The sequence below is a fragment of the Echinops telfairi genome, unplaced genomic scaffold (genome assembly GCF_000313985.2).
Source record: "Echinops telfairi isolate 266 unplaced genomic scaffold, ASM31398v2 ScPeMD7_655;HRSCAF=1070, whole genome shotgun sequence".
NCBI classification, from domain to species: domain Eukaryota; kingdom Metazoa; phylum Chordata; class Mammalia; order Afrosoricida; family Tenrecidae; genus Echinops; species Echinops telfairi.
The window spans coordinates 3,647,159-3,666,917 of NW_022104553.1; the positions used below are offsets into that span (position 1 = coordinate 3,647,159).

The 19,759-nt window shown below is 41.9% G+C and overlaps 1 protein-coding gene across 1 annotated transcript in view; it reads left to right on the forward strand.

Annotated features, from left to right (window-relative positions):
- The window catches only part of SLC22A23 (solute carrier family 22 member 23), a gene marked incomplete at its 5' end in the record, with an annotated part of 279,935 nt that overhangs the window by 212,675 nt on the left and 47,501 nt on the right, over positions 1–19,759 (forward strand). The window contains one exon of the mRNA XM_045292234.1: positions 19,156–19,283. Coding sequence (XP_045148169.1) covers positions 19,156–19,283 — 128 coding nt within the window. The remainder of the gene's footprint in view (positions 1–19,155; positions 19,284–19,759) is intronic.

Consider the following 19,759-nt stretch of genomic DNA (forward strand, 5'->3'; position numbering starts at 1 on the left):
GTTTAATGTAAAAAAGAAAGAAAAACCTGTAAATAGATCAAGGTCTGATTTTTGACCTCTAGGCATGTCCTCCAGTCAAGTCCGATGGCTGCCACACTCTGTCCCCAGAGTCTATCCTTTGCACTCCCTTGGGAGCTCCCTACTCTGTTGCGCCTTTAGTGTTTTGCCTCAGTGTCGCGAGTTCAGTCAGGGCCAATCCGAACACTCAGTCTCCAGTGTTGTCCCCCATAGGGCCATGGGTCAGTGAGGGACATCATGTCTCATAGTGGGATCAGCCATATGGTCCACTCTGTGCATTGGCTGTTCGGAGCAGGGATATCCTCCTCCAGGACTGGTGGGCCAGGATATGCTCCTCTCTCTCTTCCTCCCCCTTCATTTGCTCCCATGTGCTCTGATCAGTCATGTCCCTCTCCCTGAGCTGCAGCTTCAGTGCTGTCCTCTCAAGTAAATTCTTCTGGGGAGAGGGGTAGTTGTCCACATAGCTGGTATGAGGGCCAAGGTTCTCAGGTTTGTCCCAATTCCCTCATTAATGGCCCTAATTTGGGGGAGTTTTATCTCAAGGTCTGGATCCACCTTGAGTTTATTGTTGTACATGGAGTGAAGTAAGGGTCTTGCTTCATTTTTCTGCAGGTAAGTATCCATTTTTCCAGTACCATTTATTGAAGATGGCATATGCTTCCCATTTAATATTTTTGGGGCCCTTATCAAAGATCAGTTGCCCGTATGCTAATTTTTTATCTCTGGGTCTTCAGCTCTTTTCCATTGGACTGAATATCTGTTGTTATACAAGTACCACACTGTTTTGAGTACTGTGGCCGTATAGTATGTGCTAATGTCAGATAGAGCAAGTCCTCTCCCTGTGTCTTTCTTCTTGAGGAGTTCTCTGCTAATTCTGGGCTTCTTCCCCATCCATATGAAGTTGGTAATCAGTTTTTCCAATTCTTTGAAGAAGGATGATTGTATTCATATCGGGATAGCATTGAACTTATATACTGCCTGTGGCAGAACTGAGATCTTTACTATATTGAGTCTGCCAATCCATGAGCATGGGAGGTTCTTCCATTTGTTGAGGGTGCACTTGGTTTCTTGTACTAGTGTATTATGATTTTCCTCATACAAATCTTTCATTGTTTGAGTCAGGTATATCCCTAGATATTTCAATTTGTGCTTGGCTATTGTAAAGGCTACTACCTTTTTAATCATCTCTTCTGTGATCTGGTCTGATGTGTAGAGCAGTCCGATAGACTTCTGTTTGTTCATCTTGTATCCTGCCACTCTGCCATATTCCTCTATTGCTTCCAACACTCCACTTGTGGAGTCTAGGGGATCTTCGATTTATGGAACCATATCGTCTGCGAATAATGATAATTTCACCTCTTCCTTCCCCAGATGAATACCTTTGATGTCTTTTCTTTGTCTTATGTTGTTAGCTAGGACCTCCAGTACGATGTTAAATAGGAGTGGGGCCAACGGGCATCCTTTCCTAGTCCCCTTTTTCAGTGGAATTGTTTTTGCCTTTTCTCCATTAACTACCATTTTGGCTGCTGGTTTTTCATATATAGCTTGTATAACCTTGAGGAATTTTCCTTCTATTCCTATCTTCTTGAGTGTCTTAAATAGTAATGCGTGTTGGATGTTGTCGAATGCTTTTTCTGCATCTATCAATATTATCATGTGGTTCTTATCATTTTTCCTGCCAATGTGGTGAGTACTACTGATGGTCTTTCGTATGTTGAACCATCCCTGCATCCCTCATATGAATCCCACTTAGTCACAGTGAGTTATTTTTTTAATATACGTTTGTATTCTATTGACTAATATTTTGTTAAGGATTTGTGCATCAATGTTCATTAGAGACATTGGTCTGTGGTTCTCAATTGTTGTGGGATCTTTGCCCACTGTAGGTATCAGAGTTATACTAGCTTCATAGAAAGAGTTTGGGAGTTTTCCATCTTTTTCTATGTTTTGGAAGAGTTTGTGTAGGATTGGTGTCAGTTCCTCCCTGAATGCTTGGTACAATTCTCCTGTGAAGCCATCTGGCCCAGGGAATTTTTTTTTGTTGGCAATCCCTTGATAACCTTGTCTATTTCTTCCATTGCTGTGGGTCTGTTGAGGTTCTTGACATCCATCTGGGATAGTCTAGGGAGGGATTGTGTTTCCAAGTATTTGTACATGTTTTCCAAATTGTTCAATTCGTTCGAGTATAGGCTTTCATAGTACTGTGTAATTATCCTTTTGATTTCATTAGGGTCCATTGTAATGTCCATTGTTTCATCCCTCATCCTTGCTATTGTCATTTGTTCCTTCCTTTCTTTGGTTAGGTTTGCCAGCAGTCTCAATTCTGTTAATTCTTTCAAAGAACCAACTTTTAGCTGCATTAATTTTTTCCATAGTTTTCTTGTTTTCCCTCTCCTGTAACTCAGCTCTGATTTTTATTATATCTATCCTCTTGCTATTAGTAGGGTTGTTCTGTTGACTCTGCTCTAATTGGTGTAAGTTTTGTGCAAGCATATCATCCACGAGCCTCTCTTCTTTTTTCGTGTGTGCATTTATTGCTATCAGCCTTCCTCTGATAAATGCCTTTGCTGTATCCCAAAGGGTTTGGTATGTCATCTTTTCATTCTCATTGCTTTCTAGAAATTTCCTGATTTCATCTATGATCTGGGTCAATACCCACTCCTTTTGCAATAGAGAATTTTTCATCCTCCAATTGTTTGCCCTTGTTTTCTTCACTGCCCTTCTGTTAATTTCCAGCCTTATGGCACAGTGATCGGAGAGAGATGTCTGTATAATCTCTATGTGCTTGAATTTACTCAACTTCAACTTGTGTCCCAGCATGTGGCTATTTTTTAATATGTGCCATGTGGGCTTGAAAAGAATGTGCATTTTTTTGCATGTGGGTGGACCACTCTGAAAAATATCAAGTCAAGTTGTCCAACTGTGTTGTTTAGATCTGTAGCCTCCTTGTTGAGTTTCTTTCCCAGTGATCTGTCTTTTTCAGAGAGTGGTGTATTAAAGTCACCAACTATAATTGTTGAGGCTGTGATTTCTTTTTTCAACTTTTGGAGTGTTTGATTTACAAATTTTGCAGGTCTCTCGTTGAGCAGCCAAAAATTTTACCCACTCCTTCTGTGTGCTCCTAAGAGAAAAATAACAAATTCCCAGCAAGAAAGAGTTGGCAGCACTTTTCTTTTATTTCTTCTAAGGAAACTGTTCATATTCCCTTGCTGTGCCCATAGCTGGGGCTTTTTTTTTTTTTTTTAGTCCATGGTCGTTTACTGACAAATGCATGCACAGCATTTCCTCCCTTCCTGGCACAAATTTTAAGCACTAACTAATGTTAATTCTTCAGTCTTCCCCTCTCATCTCTCTACTGTACAGATGGTAAAACTGAGGTACAGAGAGGTTGAGTAAGCCAATTAAAGTGACCCAGCTAGTATTTGGTAGAACCTGGATTGGGTCTCCACTCCCACTACCTGCACCATACTATTTTCCATGGTTTGCCTCCCAGTATTCCACCTTCTGCCAGCATCCAGTCCCTGTAATTAAAATCCAATAAACTTGCTCTTGGCAAGTTAACTCCCCTTCCCTCTATAGCATGTCCCCACAGTTCTTCTGCCCCCCCCTTTCTCCACAGTCCTCCAGGGGCACTGATGCAGGCCCCTGGGGCTGAGTCCTGGGACACAACCAGGGAGACTAGTGCTTTTCTTTTGTGAATCCAGTGCTGTTTCCATCACCTCTGGGGTCTGATGGGTAGTCCAACTAGTCTAGGTGGAACAGCAGAGCAAGGTTCTCAGGACCCACTGCACAGTCATAAAGCCCAGTCTCCAGATCTGCAGGGCTGGTACACAGAGAGGGACTGGGGCTTTAGTTTGTCTTTTTTTTTTGTCATTTAAATTCAAAAGCCATATTGGGGTTTTAAGAAAAAATAAAGTGGTCATTTACTTTAAGGTATTGTCAATTTTTTTTTAATTCCTTGAAACAGAATGTAAAATGACATGCTTTGACTAAGATGGCATAAGTGAACCTTGTTCTGGGCAGATAGGTGTTCCAACTGCTATCCTGTTGCCAGTGCTTCTTCTCCAACCATGTGAGGTTGGCTCTGCCTATACCTGTACTGCCTGTGATTCTGAGCTGCTCTCTTACCCCCTTGCTGGGCCTTCCTTTTATCTTCTCTAGAACAGGGTCGATAGGATTTCAAGGAGCATCTGGAGCATCGTATGGGCATGGAGACTATGACAGGCTTTGGAATTCTGCCACTGACTAGTTGTGTGACCTTAAGCAAGTCCTTCAACCTCTCTGAACCTCAGGCTCAGCTACACTAATAATGGCCAGTAATGGGGTTGATGAAGTAAGGAATTAATTAATTCATATATGAGAAATCTTTAGAACCATACCTATCACTATCCACAAAAGTTTATGGAAAATGGATTTAAAAGATAAAGTAATTTTCCACAAACCTTTTGGAGCTATATATATATATATAATTCTATTACAATATTAATATTATTATATAAAATTTATAATTGTGAAAATGGTGCAGTATCCGGCAGTATTTTTCCTATGACGCTCATAGAACAATGACTCATAAGGTCTTTATGAGTCAGAATCAACTTGCGACCACTTACCACCACCACCAATACAACATGTCTGGCCTATAGTAAGTGATCTGAAATATTAACTCTTGTTATTATTATCATTATTAGTACTATATTATCAATATACATAGGAGTTTAGACTTAACAGGAACAGGTTTTAAAAAAATAATAATGGTGACAAATGTATTACCAACTCTTAACGGCCCTACAAAAAATTATAGGCTCCTAAAGGCTTTTGAGGTACCACTTCTCTGTTATTGTCACATTAATTACCACTCTTCTCCTCTGTGCTGTAGTAGGAGCTTCCTAGCCCCAAGACTCTATTGTCTGATAGGTGAATGAGGCTCCTATGGAGAGAGAGAGCATTGTAGCCCCAGCCAACTCAACCATCAGCTTTCGGTGGCAAACATTGGAAGCCAATGGTTTTCCTTCAGTAAGCATGGATTTATTGTGTGCTTGCAGACCCAACCATGTCCTCAGACTTTTGAGTTGCCAAATAACAGGCACAGGAGCTTGCACACTAACCAGGCTGACCAACAATATATGAGTGCAGCATTGCAGACACGTGTGGCATAGAAATTAGCCGTAGTGCTGTCAGGATGGGGGACCAAAGAGACAGGGCCCTCCAAACACACACATCAGTGCTGCACAGAATGCAACATGGATGAAAGTGCTGACAAATAGGCATAGCCACAATTATGTTTGTCACGGCACTATTCACAATAGCACAAATATGGAAACAACCTAAATACCCATCAACAGATGAATGGAGAAACAAAAAAATGGTATGTGCATACAATGGAATTCTATGCATTAAAGAATTATGTCATTAAAGTATAATGACAACTCTATGGAACACTTCATAGCATGAATGAAACTCATGACCAATATTTGAGTGCAACAAACTCAAATCCACTGCTATCAAGTAAATTCCAGGTCATTGCAACCCAATGTAAGCTTTCTGAGATTATAAATCTTTATAGGAGCAGTCAGCCTCATCTTTCTCCCATGGCCTGAGTAGTGGATTGAAACCACTGATCTTGTAGAATAAGTCATTCACAAAATGGCAAATGTTATATGAGATTATTATTGTAAAAATTCAAGAAAAGGTTTACATAGGGAAGGAAATGGTCTTTGATGGGTACCAGGGATAGAAGGGTACAAGGAGGGAAAATGACTACTTTGATAGTAGACACTTATTATTATTTTTCAATCATTTTATTGTGTGCTCTTACAACTCTTACACAATCCATACATACATCAATTGTGTAAAGCACATTTGGGTGACTGGGGGGGAGGGGAGATGAAAAAAAAAAAAAAAAGCACATTTGTACATTTGTTGCCCTCAACATTCTCAAAACATTTACTTTCTACTTGAGCCCTTGGTATCAGCTCCTCATTTTTCCTCTCCCACCCCACCCCCACCCCCCATGAACCCTTGATAATTTATAAATTATTATTTTGTCATGCCTTACACTGTCCAACGTCTCCCTTCACCCACATTTCTGTTGTCCATCCCCCAGGGAGAAGGTTCTATGTAGATCCTTGTAATTGGTTCCTTCTTTCTAACCTACCTTTCCTCCACCCTCCCGGTATTGTCACTCTCACCACTAATCCTGAAGGGTTCATCTGTCCTGGATTCCCTGTGTTTCTAGTTCCTATCTGTACCAGTGTACATCCTCTGGTCTAGCCAGATTTTTAAGGTAGAATTGGGATCATGATAGTTGGGGGTGGGGAAGGGGGAAGCATTGAAGAACTATAGGAAAGTTGTGTTTCATCGGTGCTACACTGCAACCTGACTGGCTTGTTTCCTCCCCGCGACCCTTCTGTAAGGGCATGTCCAGTTGCCTACAGATGTGCTTTGGGTCCCCACTCTGCACTCCCCTTCATTCACAATGATATGATTTTTTTGTTCTTTGATGCCTGATACCTGATACCTTCAACATCTTGTGAGCACACAGGCTGGTGTGCTTCTTCCATGTGGGCTTTGTTGCTTCTTAGCTAGATGGCTGCTTGGTTACCTTCAAGCCATTAAGACCCCAGGTGCTGTATCTTTTGCTAGCCGGGAACCATCAGATTTGTTCACCACTTTTGCTTATGCACCCGTTTTGTCTTCAGCGATTATGTCAAGAAAGTGAGCGTCATGGAATGCCAGTTTAATAGAACAAAATATTCTTGCATTGAGGGAGTACTTGAGTGGAGGCCCAATGTCCATCTGCTACCTTAATACTAAACCTATAGATATATGCATATAGATCTATTCCCCCATCATCATATATAAATATATTTACATATGTACATAGTAGACACATTAATATGGGTGAACGGAAAGGCAATATACAATAAGAGGGGCAGTCAGCACAATAGAAGGCAAAGGAAGACATTCAAAGATGTATAAGGGTCACCAACCAAAAAGGTAAATATTATTACAAACAGAATCCTGTATTATCAGTAATAACAATAAGCTGATACACAAGCATTTAGGCTGAACAGATAGGGGGAGGCACACAGGACTGCACGTACACACACAAATATAGGTATGACAGGTTATTTCTACATACATATTTGTTGTGCTATGAATATATACAGGTTTATAGTAAAGCACACAGGGGGCAGCATTAAGAAAACTTTTCACCATAAGGAAACACCTTGAGGGAATGAGTCATTGGGTTTTGGAATTTAGGACCAGAGTCTTAGTATAACATAGTTCACAAAAACAATGTTCTAACTGTGGAGCATAGCAACTGAGATATTAAAAGCTAATCTGAGCAGCCATCTAAGATACAACTATTGGTCTATCCCAATCCAGAATACAGTGAATAAAATCAGAGATTCAGGTCAATAGTGCCAAGGACTAATGGACCACAGGAACCATATATAGCCTTTATTACTCTCAAACTAGACGAATTAGATGGTCCCATCACCTACTGCTCTGATCAGGACCGTACAAGGTCCCAGATGAAATGGAACAAAAACATGGAACAAAATTCAAAAGCATTTTAAAAAGCAGACTTGTCAGTCTGATAGAGACTGGTGGGACCCCCAAGATTGTACACACTCTTCAAAACTGGAATTGAACCAACCTCTGGGATTACCTTGCAGCCAAGCAGCAAACTGCCTTATGTTGGAAACTGTAACATTCATTAGGAGCATACTCCTCAGAACAGTTAACCAAAAGAGCAGTCTTTTCCCTAAAACAAAACTCAGAGGCAAGAAATAAGAATGACTAGAAGGAAGGGAGAATATTGCAATTAATGCCACGAAGCTAAATGTATATACATTTTTGAAAGGGAAACTAATTGGCTGGGGTAAACTTTCACTCAAACCACACACAGAGTACAGCGCTGCACTCCAGTTTGGGAAGGGCCAGTTCAAAGGACTAGCCAGAGAGAGAATTAAGAACCTGGGCTGGGCAGGAGAAGGTGCTTAAGACCCAAAAGAGGCCTGCAGAGTGCAGTTTTGACCCTGAAGTTGGGGCTGGAACTGAGACCATGGGCTCTTGAAGAAAGGGTAGAGTCTAAACTGTCAATGTAAACACAACAAGAAAGACTATGCCTACGACCAGGACTCTACTTAAAAGCCGGCCAACAGCCTTAGAGGGTGGCAGAAAATGATTCACCCTGAAGAAATTGGAGGCTTGAGCTCAGTACCATGTATATGAGTATGTGCTCCACAGTTCAACCACTCTACCTTGAAAATGTAGTGGACGACCTGGTGGGAAGTAGTGGAGCTCCCTGGGCCCTTGAGTAGCAGTGAGACTACCAGAGCATCACTGTGACCAGATATGCAGTACTGACATGGAAGAGAAGTCTAACTGACTGTGAGCACCCAGTCTCATGAGCGTGAGGGTCAAAGCACATAGACTGAGAATTCTCTTCTTAGAAACTGTGGAAAATAGAATATGGAAAAACGGTCGATTCAGCTAATTACTAGTTACTTCTTTACCTTTTCCAGTTGCCCTCAAGGCATCTCCAACTCATGGTAACCCCTTGTGTGCCAGAGCAGAATTGTCCCCCATCAGTTCTTCAATGGCTAATTCTTCAGAGGCCATCTCTGGGTGTACTCAAAACTCCCTGCTTTGGTTTAGCAGTGGGATGTGTTAACCATTTGCATTACTTAGGGACTCTTTATTGAGTACTTACCACATGCTCACTTTTATTCTGGATCCTAAATGCTCCAAATACTGCACATGGACTGCTCAGTCCCTGTTCATTCAAATCATTTATTCTGGTGAGCTGTGCAGGTGGTAGAGAGACCACAGACCATGGACAACCCCACAAGCACAACCTATACCTCCAGGTAAGAGCAATATGGGGAAGATAAAGCAAAGCTATTCAATAGGGAAAGGGGATAAGAGGGGTGGCCAGAAAACTTCCTCTCTGAGGAAGTTGCAATCTAGCTGAAACTTCAGTGATCTAGAAAGAGGAACTCTAAATTACATGTGTGTGCACATGTGTGCACACACAGGTTGCACTCTAAGCCCTAAACAATCATAAGACACCACCATCCACTTCAATTGGGCCACACACTCACTTTACAAATTGTTGGCACTTAGAGGCTGTTATGAGTGCTTATAAAGGAGGCCTGGTGGTGTCATGGTTATGTTTTGGGCTGCTAACTGCAAGATCAGCAGTCTGAAACCACCAGCCATTTCACAGGAGAAAAATGAGGTTTTCTACTCCTATAAAGAGTTACTGGCGACAGTTCCACTAAGCCAGCCATGAGGTAAGGTTCTCGGGACATCCGCTGCCTCAATACCAAGCACCTGTGTCTGGCAGAACCAGTGTGGGACGAAGAGACAATCCTTCCCCTCCCGCTGCCCAGATTTGCGTATAAGAAAGAGCTTTATATAAAGAGTAATTGTACAGTAAGAAACATCCCAGCCCAGTCCAGATCAAGTCCATAAGTGTGATATTACCCCATACGTCCAATACCAATCTATAAATTCCTCTTCAGACTCACACAGCACATGCAATGACACCAAATTCAGGAAGATCACAGACCAGTGGGTGGAAAGTCTTGTGGATCCAGTGGCAGTGGAGGCATTTCAGTGCTGGCAGAGGTCTCCACGTGGCTTCAGCTCCAGGGCCCTAGTGTAGCTCCATGTGTCTTGTCAACAGGAATGTCTTGCAGGGAGTAAGTGTGTCCCACCTCCAGTGAGCTATTTACCTCCTTAGTGCCTCTGTCGTCATGAAGCTTCAACCTGATTGACAGGCCAGACTCTACCCCTCCCTCAAGTTGACAGATTATGTAACTTCCACAATAGACTTCCAAAGTTTGATTTAGGGTTTTTAAAGTAGATTTCATTTCACATTTTCAGCCGGCCAAAGTGCAAAAAAGGTTCTGACTTGTGTCTGTAACTTTCATTCCCCAGACCAGCCAATGAAGGACAAAAGTCTTAGGCATGTCAAGATTCATTTCTATAGAATATAGCTTCTCCGCACACCAGCCTGTGTGATCACGAGGTGTTGAAGGGATCAGGTATCAGACATCAAATAACAAAAAAAAATCATCATTGTGTGCTCACCTTCCCCATAAGAACACTGAAGACAAATGTGTGCATAAGCAAGTGTGGTGAAGTAGGCTGAGCCCAGGTATCGAGAGATCTGGGGTCTTAAAGGCTTGAAGATAAACAAGCGGCCACCTAGCCCAGAAGCAACAAAGCCCACATGGAAGAAGCACACCTGCCTGTGTGATCACAAGGTGTTGAAGGGATCAGGTATCAAGCCCCAAAGAACAAAAAAGCATGTCATCATGAATGAGGACGAGTGTGGGGTGGCAACCCAAGGCCCATCTGTAAGCAACTGGACATCCCTTGGCAGAGGGGTTGCAGGGAGGAGACGAGCCAGTCAGGGTGCAGTGTACCATCGATGAAACACACAACTTTCCTCTAGTTCTTAAATGCTTCCCCACCCCCCTCCACCCCCACTATCATGATCCCAATTCTACCTTACAAACCTGGCTTAGAACAGAGAATGTACACTGATACAGATAGGAACTGGAAACACAGGGAATACAGGACAGATGATCCCTTTAGGACCAGTGGTGAGAGTGGTGATACTGGGAGGGTGGAGGGAAGGTGGGGTAGAAAGGGGGAAGCGATTACATGGATCTACATATATACTCCTCCCTGGGGGATGGACAACAGAAAAGTGAGTGAAGGGAGACGTTGGCCAGTGTAAGATATGATAAAATAATAATAACTTATAAATTATCAAGGGTTCATGAGGGAGGTAATGCGGGGAGGGAGGGGAAAAAATGAGGAGCTGATACCAAGGGCTCAAATGGAAAACAAATGTTTTGAGAATGATAAGGGCAACAAATGTACAAATGTGCTTGAAACAATGGATGGATTGTGGTAAGAGTAGTACGAGCCCCCAATAAAATGCTTTAAAAAGAAGAAAATGCTTTGAAAAGGATGATGGCAACATATGTACAAATGTGCTTGACACAATGGATGCATATGGATTGTGATAAGAGTTGTATGAGCCCCAAATGAAATGATTTTTTTAAAAAGAAAATAGCTTCTCCTACTAATGTTGTAAACCAAAAATACCATATATACTCAAGTATATGCCTATTGGACTATCTACAGAGGCACCAAATTTTACCGCAAAAACTGCATTAAAAATGTGCTGGAAAAACTTGGCTTATACTCTAGTATATGTGGTACATCTTTAAAAGTAATCCTCAAGACTCATTTAATTATAGTACTGGTTTGGCTCTTTCATGTTTGAAATAGGATGTTGGGACTGTGTTGACATCTGTTCCACCCCCCCACCCCACCCCCATCAGTCTCAAAGAGTACAAGGACTGTGGTAGGAGCTGACCCTTGCCAATGATTGCTGGCCTCTGGTCTATACAGACTTTGTAGCTCCTTAGAAAGTTTCTTGGAATCACTCTTGTTCATCAGTAGCTAGAAATTTATAGTTGAAATCCATAAGAATTATCCTCTGAGGGCCAAAAATGTTCTTAAACTGATCAGCTAGGTGTCATAGAGTTCTTTGAATTTATTACACTGATAATGTAAAACTTGGATATTGTGATATAGTTTTTCCTTCATACTACTACAGACAGCAGTGCCCATGTGACATTAAAAAATGCATTCCAAGGACTCCCAGTGGTGAAGTGGGCTGGGCATCGGGCTGCTAAGCACCAAAAACTGTATTCCATAAAAAAATACTTTGATTGATTACCTTAATACGTTTGTAAAATACTTAAATATTATTTATTGCAAATAAACCTGTTTTCCTATCTGGGTGTGTGTGTGTGTGTGTGTGTGTGTGTGTGTGTGTGTGTGTGTGTGTGTGTACATGTTCTACTGATTAACTACTTTTGCAGTTTATTTCTGAATTATTTCCTCTTTGTTTTGTGTAAATGGAGAAAATAAAAATGGATTCCACTTGATTTTTTTAAGCAATTTTATTGGCATATACAAGGGGTACCCCCCCAAAGCTGGAATTTCACTGGGCAGAGCTGAGCTTTCATAGTACACATTTTTTCCTGCTAAGCAAGTATCAAACAACCCGATCTGAGTTAGTGCACCCAGTGGCATTGCCTGGGAAGGTTCTCTCTGGTCACTGCATTTTTTTGTAAAAGCAGTTTCACATTGTTTTTCGTGATGACCAATTTAAAAAAAAAGCGTGTGACTGTGAAATTTGGTTTCTTGCTCAGGAAAAATGTCACAGAACACAGGTCACAAGGACAGCACTATGGGGAAAGCTCAAGTGTACGAGTGTTTTTCTGGTTTCAAAAAAAAGGTCAAACATCAATTGATGACAAGCCTTGTTCTGGATGTCCATCCACTTCCTGAATGAATGAAAATGTTGACTCATAGTGCATTTGGAGTTTGTTTGTTTGTTTGTTAAAAGATCAGACCATTCATTAAGTTTTCTATTTAGAAGTTCTGAAAAGATTGCATAACACCGTGTAACAAAAGAGACCTGATTTGTGGCAGATGGGGGATTGTTTTTGCCACCACAACAATGCTCCTGCTCACATAGCCATCTCATTGCACCTGTTTTGGGCAAAAAAACAGCTTGCCTCTCTTACCCCACACACCTTACTTCCCTGACCTCGCTCTGTGCAACTTCTTTTTATTTCCAAAAATGAAGAGGGACATAAAAGGACAGTGATTTGATGATGTAGAAGAGGAAGAAAAAAACAAGGTGATGCTGCAGCCATCCAAACAGATGAGTTTGAAAATGTTTCCAAGAATGGAATCACAGATTTGACAAACGCATTAAGTGTAACGGAGAGTTCTTGTGACAAGATGAATAAGTTCTTGACCTTGTAAAATTCTGCCAAGCATTCTCCTGTGTTGTTTTCATTACCAGAGCCTTATTATTCATCCTGCTTCTTTGGTTCCAATTTTCCCATGCTAATTATCAGTAATTATCAAAGCATTTTTATTGCATATTTGATTAAATTCAGGCTACAGAAATTGGTAAAAATAGTCCATTTCTTTATCTTGGACTATAGTCGTTGGTGTGTAAATTCAAATAATAGTCATTAACTGGTCTTTTTGGCATATGATATTATCCTATCACTGGCAGCACTGTACTTCAAGATAAATCTTTAAATGTTCTGTTTGACAATGAATGTAACACCATTCCTCTTCAATTTGTCATTTGCAGAATAGTAGACTATATGATTGATTCAAATAGACAATCAGTCCATTTATACTCACTAATGCATAAAATAACTATCTTAAAGCATTCATTTTCATTTTTTACCATTCCAATTTTTCTAGATTCATACTGTGTACATTCCACCTTCTAATTGTCAATAGATGTTTGAAGCTACTCTTATTTTGAATTGTGCTGTATCAGGAAATGAAGTTCTCAAAGCTTTTGCTCCATCCACGTCATTAAGGCAGCTCTTCCCCAATCACATTTGGAGTACTTTTCAACAATTTATAAATTATTTTCATTTTTATGTTTTACACCATCCACTGTCTCCCTGCACCCACATGTCTGTTGTCTGTCCTCCTGGTGGTGGGGTGTTGTGTGTCAATCACTGCAATCAGTTCCCCGTTCTCCCCCTTCTTCCCCGACTTTCCCCTTATCCTCATGGTATTGCTGCTCTCTTATTGGTTCTGAGGGTTTTATCAGCCCTGGATTCTGTGTGTCGAGAGCTCTTATCTGTACATGCTCTGGTGTAGCCAGATTTGTAAGATAGAACTGGGGTCATGATAGTAGGGGAGGAGGAAGCAATAAAGAACTAGAGGAATGTTGTGTGTCTCATTGGTGCTATGCTGCACCCTGGCTGGCTCATCCCTTCCTTGAGACCCTTCTGTGAGGGGATGTCCCATTTACTACAGATGGGCTTTGGGTCTCCATTCCGATCCCCTTCATTCGCATCGAAATTGTTGTTTGTTTTGGGTCTTCTGATGCCTAATACCTGATCGCATTGTGACCACATGGGTTGGTAGACTTCTTCCATGTGGGCTTTGTTGCTTCCCAGCCAGATGGCCGCTTGTTTGAGTTCAAGCTTTTAAGACCCAAGATGCTCCATCTTGTAATAGCCAGGCACCACCAGCTTTCTTTACCACGTTAGCGTAAGCAGCCATTTTGTCTTCAGCGATCGTGTTAGATTGTGAGCATCATGGAATACCAGGTTATTAAACAAAGTGTTCTTGCATTAAGGAAGGACTGAGTAAAGACCCAATGTCTGTCTGCTACCATAATACTTAGCCTATAAATATATGTACATAGACCTAGATCCCTATCATTATATATTAATATATTTACATATGTCCATACCTAGGTATAAACTTACCTCTTTTGCCTCCTAGTTCTTTCCTCTATTTTCTTTTACTTTCCTCCAGTCCAACTATCATATCTAACCTTCTTTCAACTCTCAGTGCTTCCTCTTGGCTACACTGCACTTGATGGAACCCCACCAGGCATGTTATGCCCTCCTCACCATAGATTTCAGATCTCTTGTTCCCTTGTCCCCGGGTTTGTTGGCGCCACCCTCCTTTTTTCCCACCTCCTCCACTCCCCTGTCCTGTAACCATTGGTCCATTGTTTTTGCCTCAGAATTGTTTATCCTGCCTATCTTATATAGATAGACATGAAAAAAAATAGCCTATGAATAGTTCCAGGTCTGTCTACAGACCCTTATGAATGTTTTCCGATCGGGTCTGATGCAGTGCTAAGCCCTGCCCTAGAGTCTGAAGTCTGTTTTCAGAATTCCTCGGGCACTTTGTTGCTTTGCTCCCCTTGCTGCTCTGTTGTGCTCCCATCTTCTTACGCCCTGGTGTCAGGCGTGTGAGTCAGGCCAGATACAATTCCTGCACTGTGTCTATAATGCTGCCCCTCCCCTCCCCCCAGCACTGTGGGTCAATAAGGGGATGCTGTGTCTTGTGGTGGGACCTACCCTATGGTCCTCTGTGTGCATTTGCTGCTCTGAGCGAGTTTATCATCCTCAACGCTTGGCGAGACAGGGATAGGGGCTGGCCGGGCCTCGCAGACCTCTCTGTTAGTTGACTGCTTCGTGCCAGTATGTTGCATTGTCAAGGTTCAAGCCAACATTTGGTTGCTATTCCTAAGGCTTTCAATAGACAAGTGTGTTTTGTTTTTTCACAAATAAATCACCAGCTCTTTCTTGGAAGTTCTGCTGAAACTTGTCTACCATGTGTGAACCTGTTTGTATTTGAAATACTGAGTACTAAATAATCTGTAGTTGTTGCGGTCAGCTGCCGTCAAGTCAGCCACAAATGAGGACAGCCCATGTACAATGCAATGAAACACTGCTATACCTGCACTATCCTCGTGCATGGTTGGTTGTGGATAGAATTACTGTGAGCCATCAAATTTTCATGCCCTGATTTTTGGAAGTAGATACCAGGTCTTTCTTTCTAGTCCATCTTAATCTGAAAGCTTCACGAAAACTTGTTCAACATCAATGCTCCAGTGACAAGTAGTAGATCCCATTGAAGTACAGTGGCCAGAAATCTAATCTGTGTCTCCTGTATAGAAGATGTGAATTTTACCACCAAACTACAACTGCCCTCAAGTTGGTCTTTTAGAGCTCCTTGTAAATGTGACCCTGCTCAAGAACGGAGCAGCCCAGCTCTGGCACCAAACGAAGAGTGAAGATTGTGCATTTCCATTCATATTCTACATCAAACACCTATCCAGGACAAGCCACGTGCTTGTCCAGAGACCACAAGCAAGTACTCTACCATAGCAGGATCTGCTGCTTTGCAAAGGGACAGCCGTGAGATGGCAGTTCCTACACTCTGTGAGGTGATACACAGGGTGGCACACTGAGTTAGGGAAGTTTCTCCTCAGGCCTGAGTGCTGCTGAGTGAAGCACGACTGTTCAGCTCCAAAGCCCTGCCATCATTCACCATGGAGTTTGCACATAGTACAGCATGGTTGAGAGAGTGTGTTTCCAAATTGGTGCCTAGGGTAGTTACATAATTTCATGTCAACTTGTTAAATAGGTTATAGCAGTGGAATCTAGCCTGTCGACCAGGTCATAGCCAATCATGCCTCTGTGTGGGCATGGCCTTCTCCTAAGGATTCCGGGAACTTCTGCCTTCCTCCCTAGAGGTGGGACACATACTGTCTCTCTGCTTCATCTGCCTACTGACAAGCCACATGGAGCTATGCTGAGGGAGCCAGAGCCCTGGAGCTGGAGGAGCCACATGGAGACCCATGCCAGTACTGAGATGCTTCCACCACCACTGAATCCATAAGACTTTCCACCCATTGGCCTGTGATATTCCTGCATTCAATGTCATTGCATGTGTTGCGTGAGTCTGAAGAGGAATTTATAGAATGGTACGGTATCAGACATAGGGGCTAATACCAGACTTATGGACTTGATCTGGGCTGGGATGTTTTCTCAATATACAAGTGTTCTTTTATATAAAACTCCCCCTGTATTTGTTTATCTCGTCTACCAGGACTAACACAGTGCCTAAAATAATCAGAGTAGCGGATAAACCGACTTTTCCCTATACCTCTTATGGCAGGCAAATTAAAATGGAGAAAATGGTTTTACCAACATAAAGACTACATATGACTTATTAGCTATATGTAGAATCCTGTGTGTAGTAATAACCCTTTCCTGCACAAACAGAAGGTTTACAATGATTTATCACATTTAATGCCACAAAGCAAGTCCCAAGAGAGTACCAAAGAATCAGTAATGCAGGCTGTCAGCTCATAATACTTTAATAATTAAAATTAATGAACCAGGAATATAGCCCCATCATTTTTCATTAAACCAATACTTTCTTAAGTATAAAAATAAAATTCTACATAAGAATATATAAAATAAAGTATGTATGCTAGCGTACCAGGTCACACATGCTCAGGCGTATTCTATACAAAATGCGTAAACCTGTCTTCACTGGATGCCTGCAGACAAGTTCTCTTAGTAATACTGTCTATGCTCATTAGGGCTCCTTCATAAACAACAAGCCCAATCAATCAAAACAGTGTCTTTTAAGGGGATCTGGGAAACAAGAAGAAAGAAAATGCTTTGATACTGGTTGTGGCACCAATTGTACAATACTGCTTGATGTCATTGAACTGCGGAATGTTATGATATCCGTAAGAGATCCCAATAAAATGATACCCTCCCCCCCCCGAAAAAAAGATAGGACAAGTGTGGCAGTTACATAATCTCCTGGCAACTTGAGCAAAGGAGTGGACTCTGGCCTGTCAATCAGGTCATAGCCAGTGATTCCTCTGTGTGTGATCATGGCCTTCTGAGAATTCTGGGAGTTTTCCTCTCTTCCTCCCTGGAGACAGGACACACTCTCTCTTGTCTGTTTCACATTACTGTTGATAAGCCACACAGAGCCATGCTGATGGCAGTTAGAGCCCTGGAGATGTAACCACTGCCATTGGACCCAGAGGACTTTCCATTCCCCTGCCTGTGATCTTCCTGCATTCGGCATCAGTGCATGTGCTGCATGAGTCTGAAGAGGAATCCGTGGACTAATATCAGACATATGGGCTAATAATGAACTTATGGACTTGATCTGACTGTGCTGGGATGTTTTACTGATGTATAATTACTTTTTGATATAAAGTTCTCTCACATATATATGAGTGTCTCTGGATTTGTTTCTCCAGTCAACCCAGACTAATGCAGCAATCATAAAGCAAGAAGTCATTATCCATATAATATTTGATGTTATTTCCTAAATATTTCTGTTTAAGTTATATAAAACTAAAATTTAAAAATGAGAGGGTACTAAAAGAAATGTTAACTTTATGTATTTGAAAAATAAATAAAACTATAATTTTGAAACATTGGTGTGACTTTCCTTTTGGGGCTCCTATGTGCACCTGTCTGTACCTGTCTTTTCCCTCAACTGCAGCTGTTCAGGAGAGCTTCAACTCCTCCTCAAGTCCGAGGTCTTGCTGTGTGAATTCACATTCAGATCAGACCATCTCAAACACATCACCTAGCTCTTTCAGGCCCTACCTGGTTGTTTCCATAAGATATATTACTAAGCAAAGGGAAACGTAATCTTTGTTCAAAGAGGGAAGAGAAGTGGAAAGCAGTGATTCGATGTTATGATTGTGATGGTGAAATTTACCACTACTGCTCACTCTTCCAAGATCCTGGAGTAATTCAAGGCCATCCTGAATGGCTGGAGGAAAATGAGACTGGCTGCTTACGAGAGAGTCCCTGTGGAGCAGTCCCTGTGGAGCACACTGCCAGAGTCCCTGTGGAGCAGTTCTACTCCGTCCTCTAGTGTGGCCGTGGATCAGAAGTAACTGGAGGGCAGTGTGTAGGATACATGTGTCACATAACAAAGTTGGAAGGTCACAACAGAGACATTGTGGCCCACAAAATTAAAAATATTTACTATGAAAGTTTACTGACCTCGGCTCCAACCACCCACATTGTTCTCTTTAATTAGCTTATGAATTATTATCATAGATGTAAACTATTATATGCAGTCATATTAAGAGAAAATAGTCTGATGTCTTCTACTGGTGCTCCCTACAACGGTTCATCTTTAAAAAGGATTCTGTTGCTAGTAAAACTTAAGAACCACTGCTGTGTAGCACCAGTGTTGATATAAATGTGCAGTTAGCAGCTTCCCAAAAAAGAAAATCAGAGCCTTTTGTAGAAAACGCTGGGAGAAAAAGTAAGCCTTTAGATGTTTGAAAATGGAGAAGAATAACCATCAGATTGATAGCATGTGGAGTAATTTTTTGCACTTAAAATCATTTTATTCATATTTGTTTTTTCATATGTCTGACAAAATGTAATGAAAGCAACCTGTCCATAAATTATTTCTCTATTCTTTGGGAATCCATGGGTATCTTAAAAGGTATATACTGGTTTCTTGACTTGGGTGGGAAAAAGTTGTTCATATTTTAAAAAACGTTATTTTTTGCATGTTCGAAAATGAAATGATAAACTTTTCCTATGACTGCAGTCTGCCGTTACCTTGCAATCTCATAAACCCGCCTGACTGACAGCCTATGATCAGGCCCGGCCCAGCCCTGCTGTGAAGCCCTGGTGTGTCCCACTGAAAAAGAAGGCGTCCACTGCTTCTCTTGTCTCTTTACAGGATCTTCCCAGAGTCTCTGCGTTGGCTGATGGCCACCCAGCAGTTTGAGTCTGCCAAGAAGCTGATCCTGCACTTCACCCAGAAAAACCATATGAGCCCCGAGAGCGATATTAAAGGGGTGTTGCCAGGTGAGTCCGTCAGTCTGGCCAGGGTATAGGCACCGGGATGGAAGAACCAGGCTACCAAGCTCTGAGTCTGTGTCAACCATTTCTAACACAGCTACCCCAATTGCTACTTCAGTGTCTCGTAGTCCATGACATCCTGCATGGAGGTAGCAGCTCTCATGTGAGCCCAGAAATGAGACTGAGCTGACTTCCCCCTGTGTTATCTGTACAGACTCCTTTCCTTACTGAGTCATTCTACACACCTCAGCTCCAAAGAGCCCATTCAGATCTTAATAGGCACCTGTAGCTTCTTGTGGTGAGAGGGGAAGCCTTCATCTGCCTGTGAGGTTCAGATGCCCCCAAAGCCCTCCTCTCTTCACTAAGCATGATCTTCAGAAGATGACCACTGACCATTCTGGACTGCTGCAGACCTGCAGATATGAAATGCCCAGGACTTCAAAGAACTAAAAATCATATCAGTGGGTGCCCGCCTTCCTGAT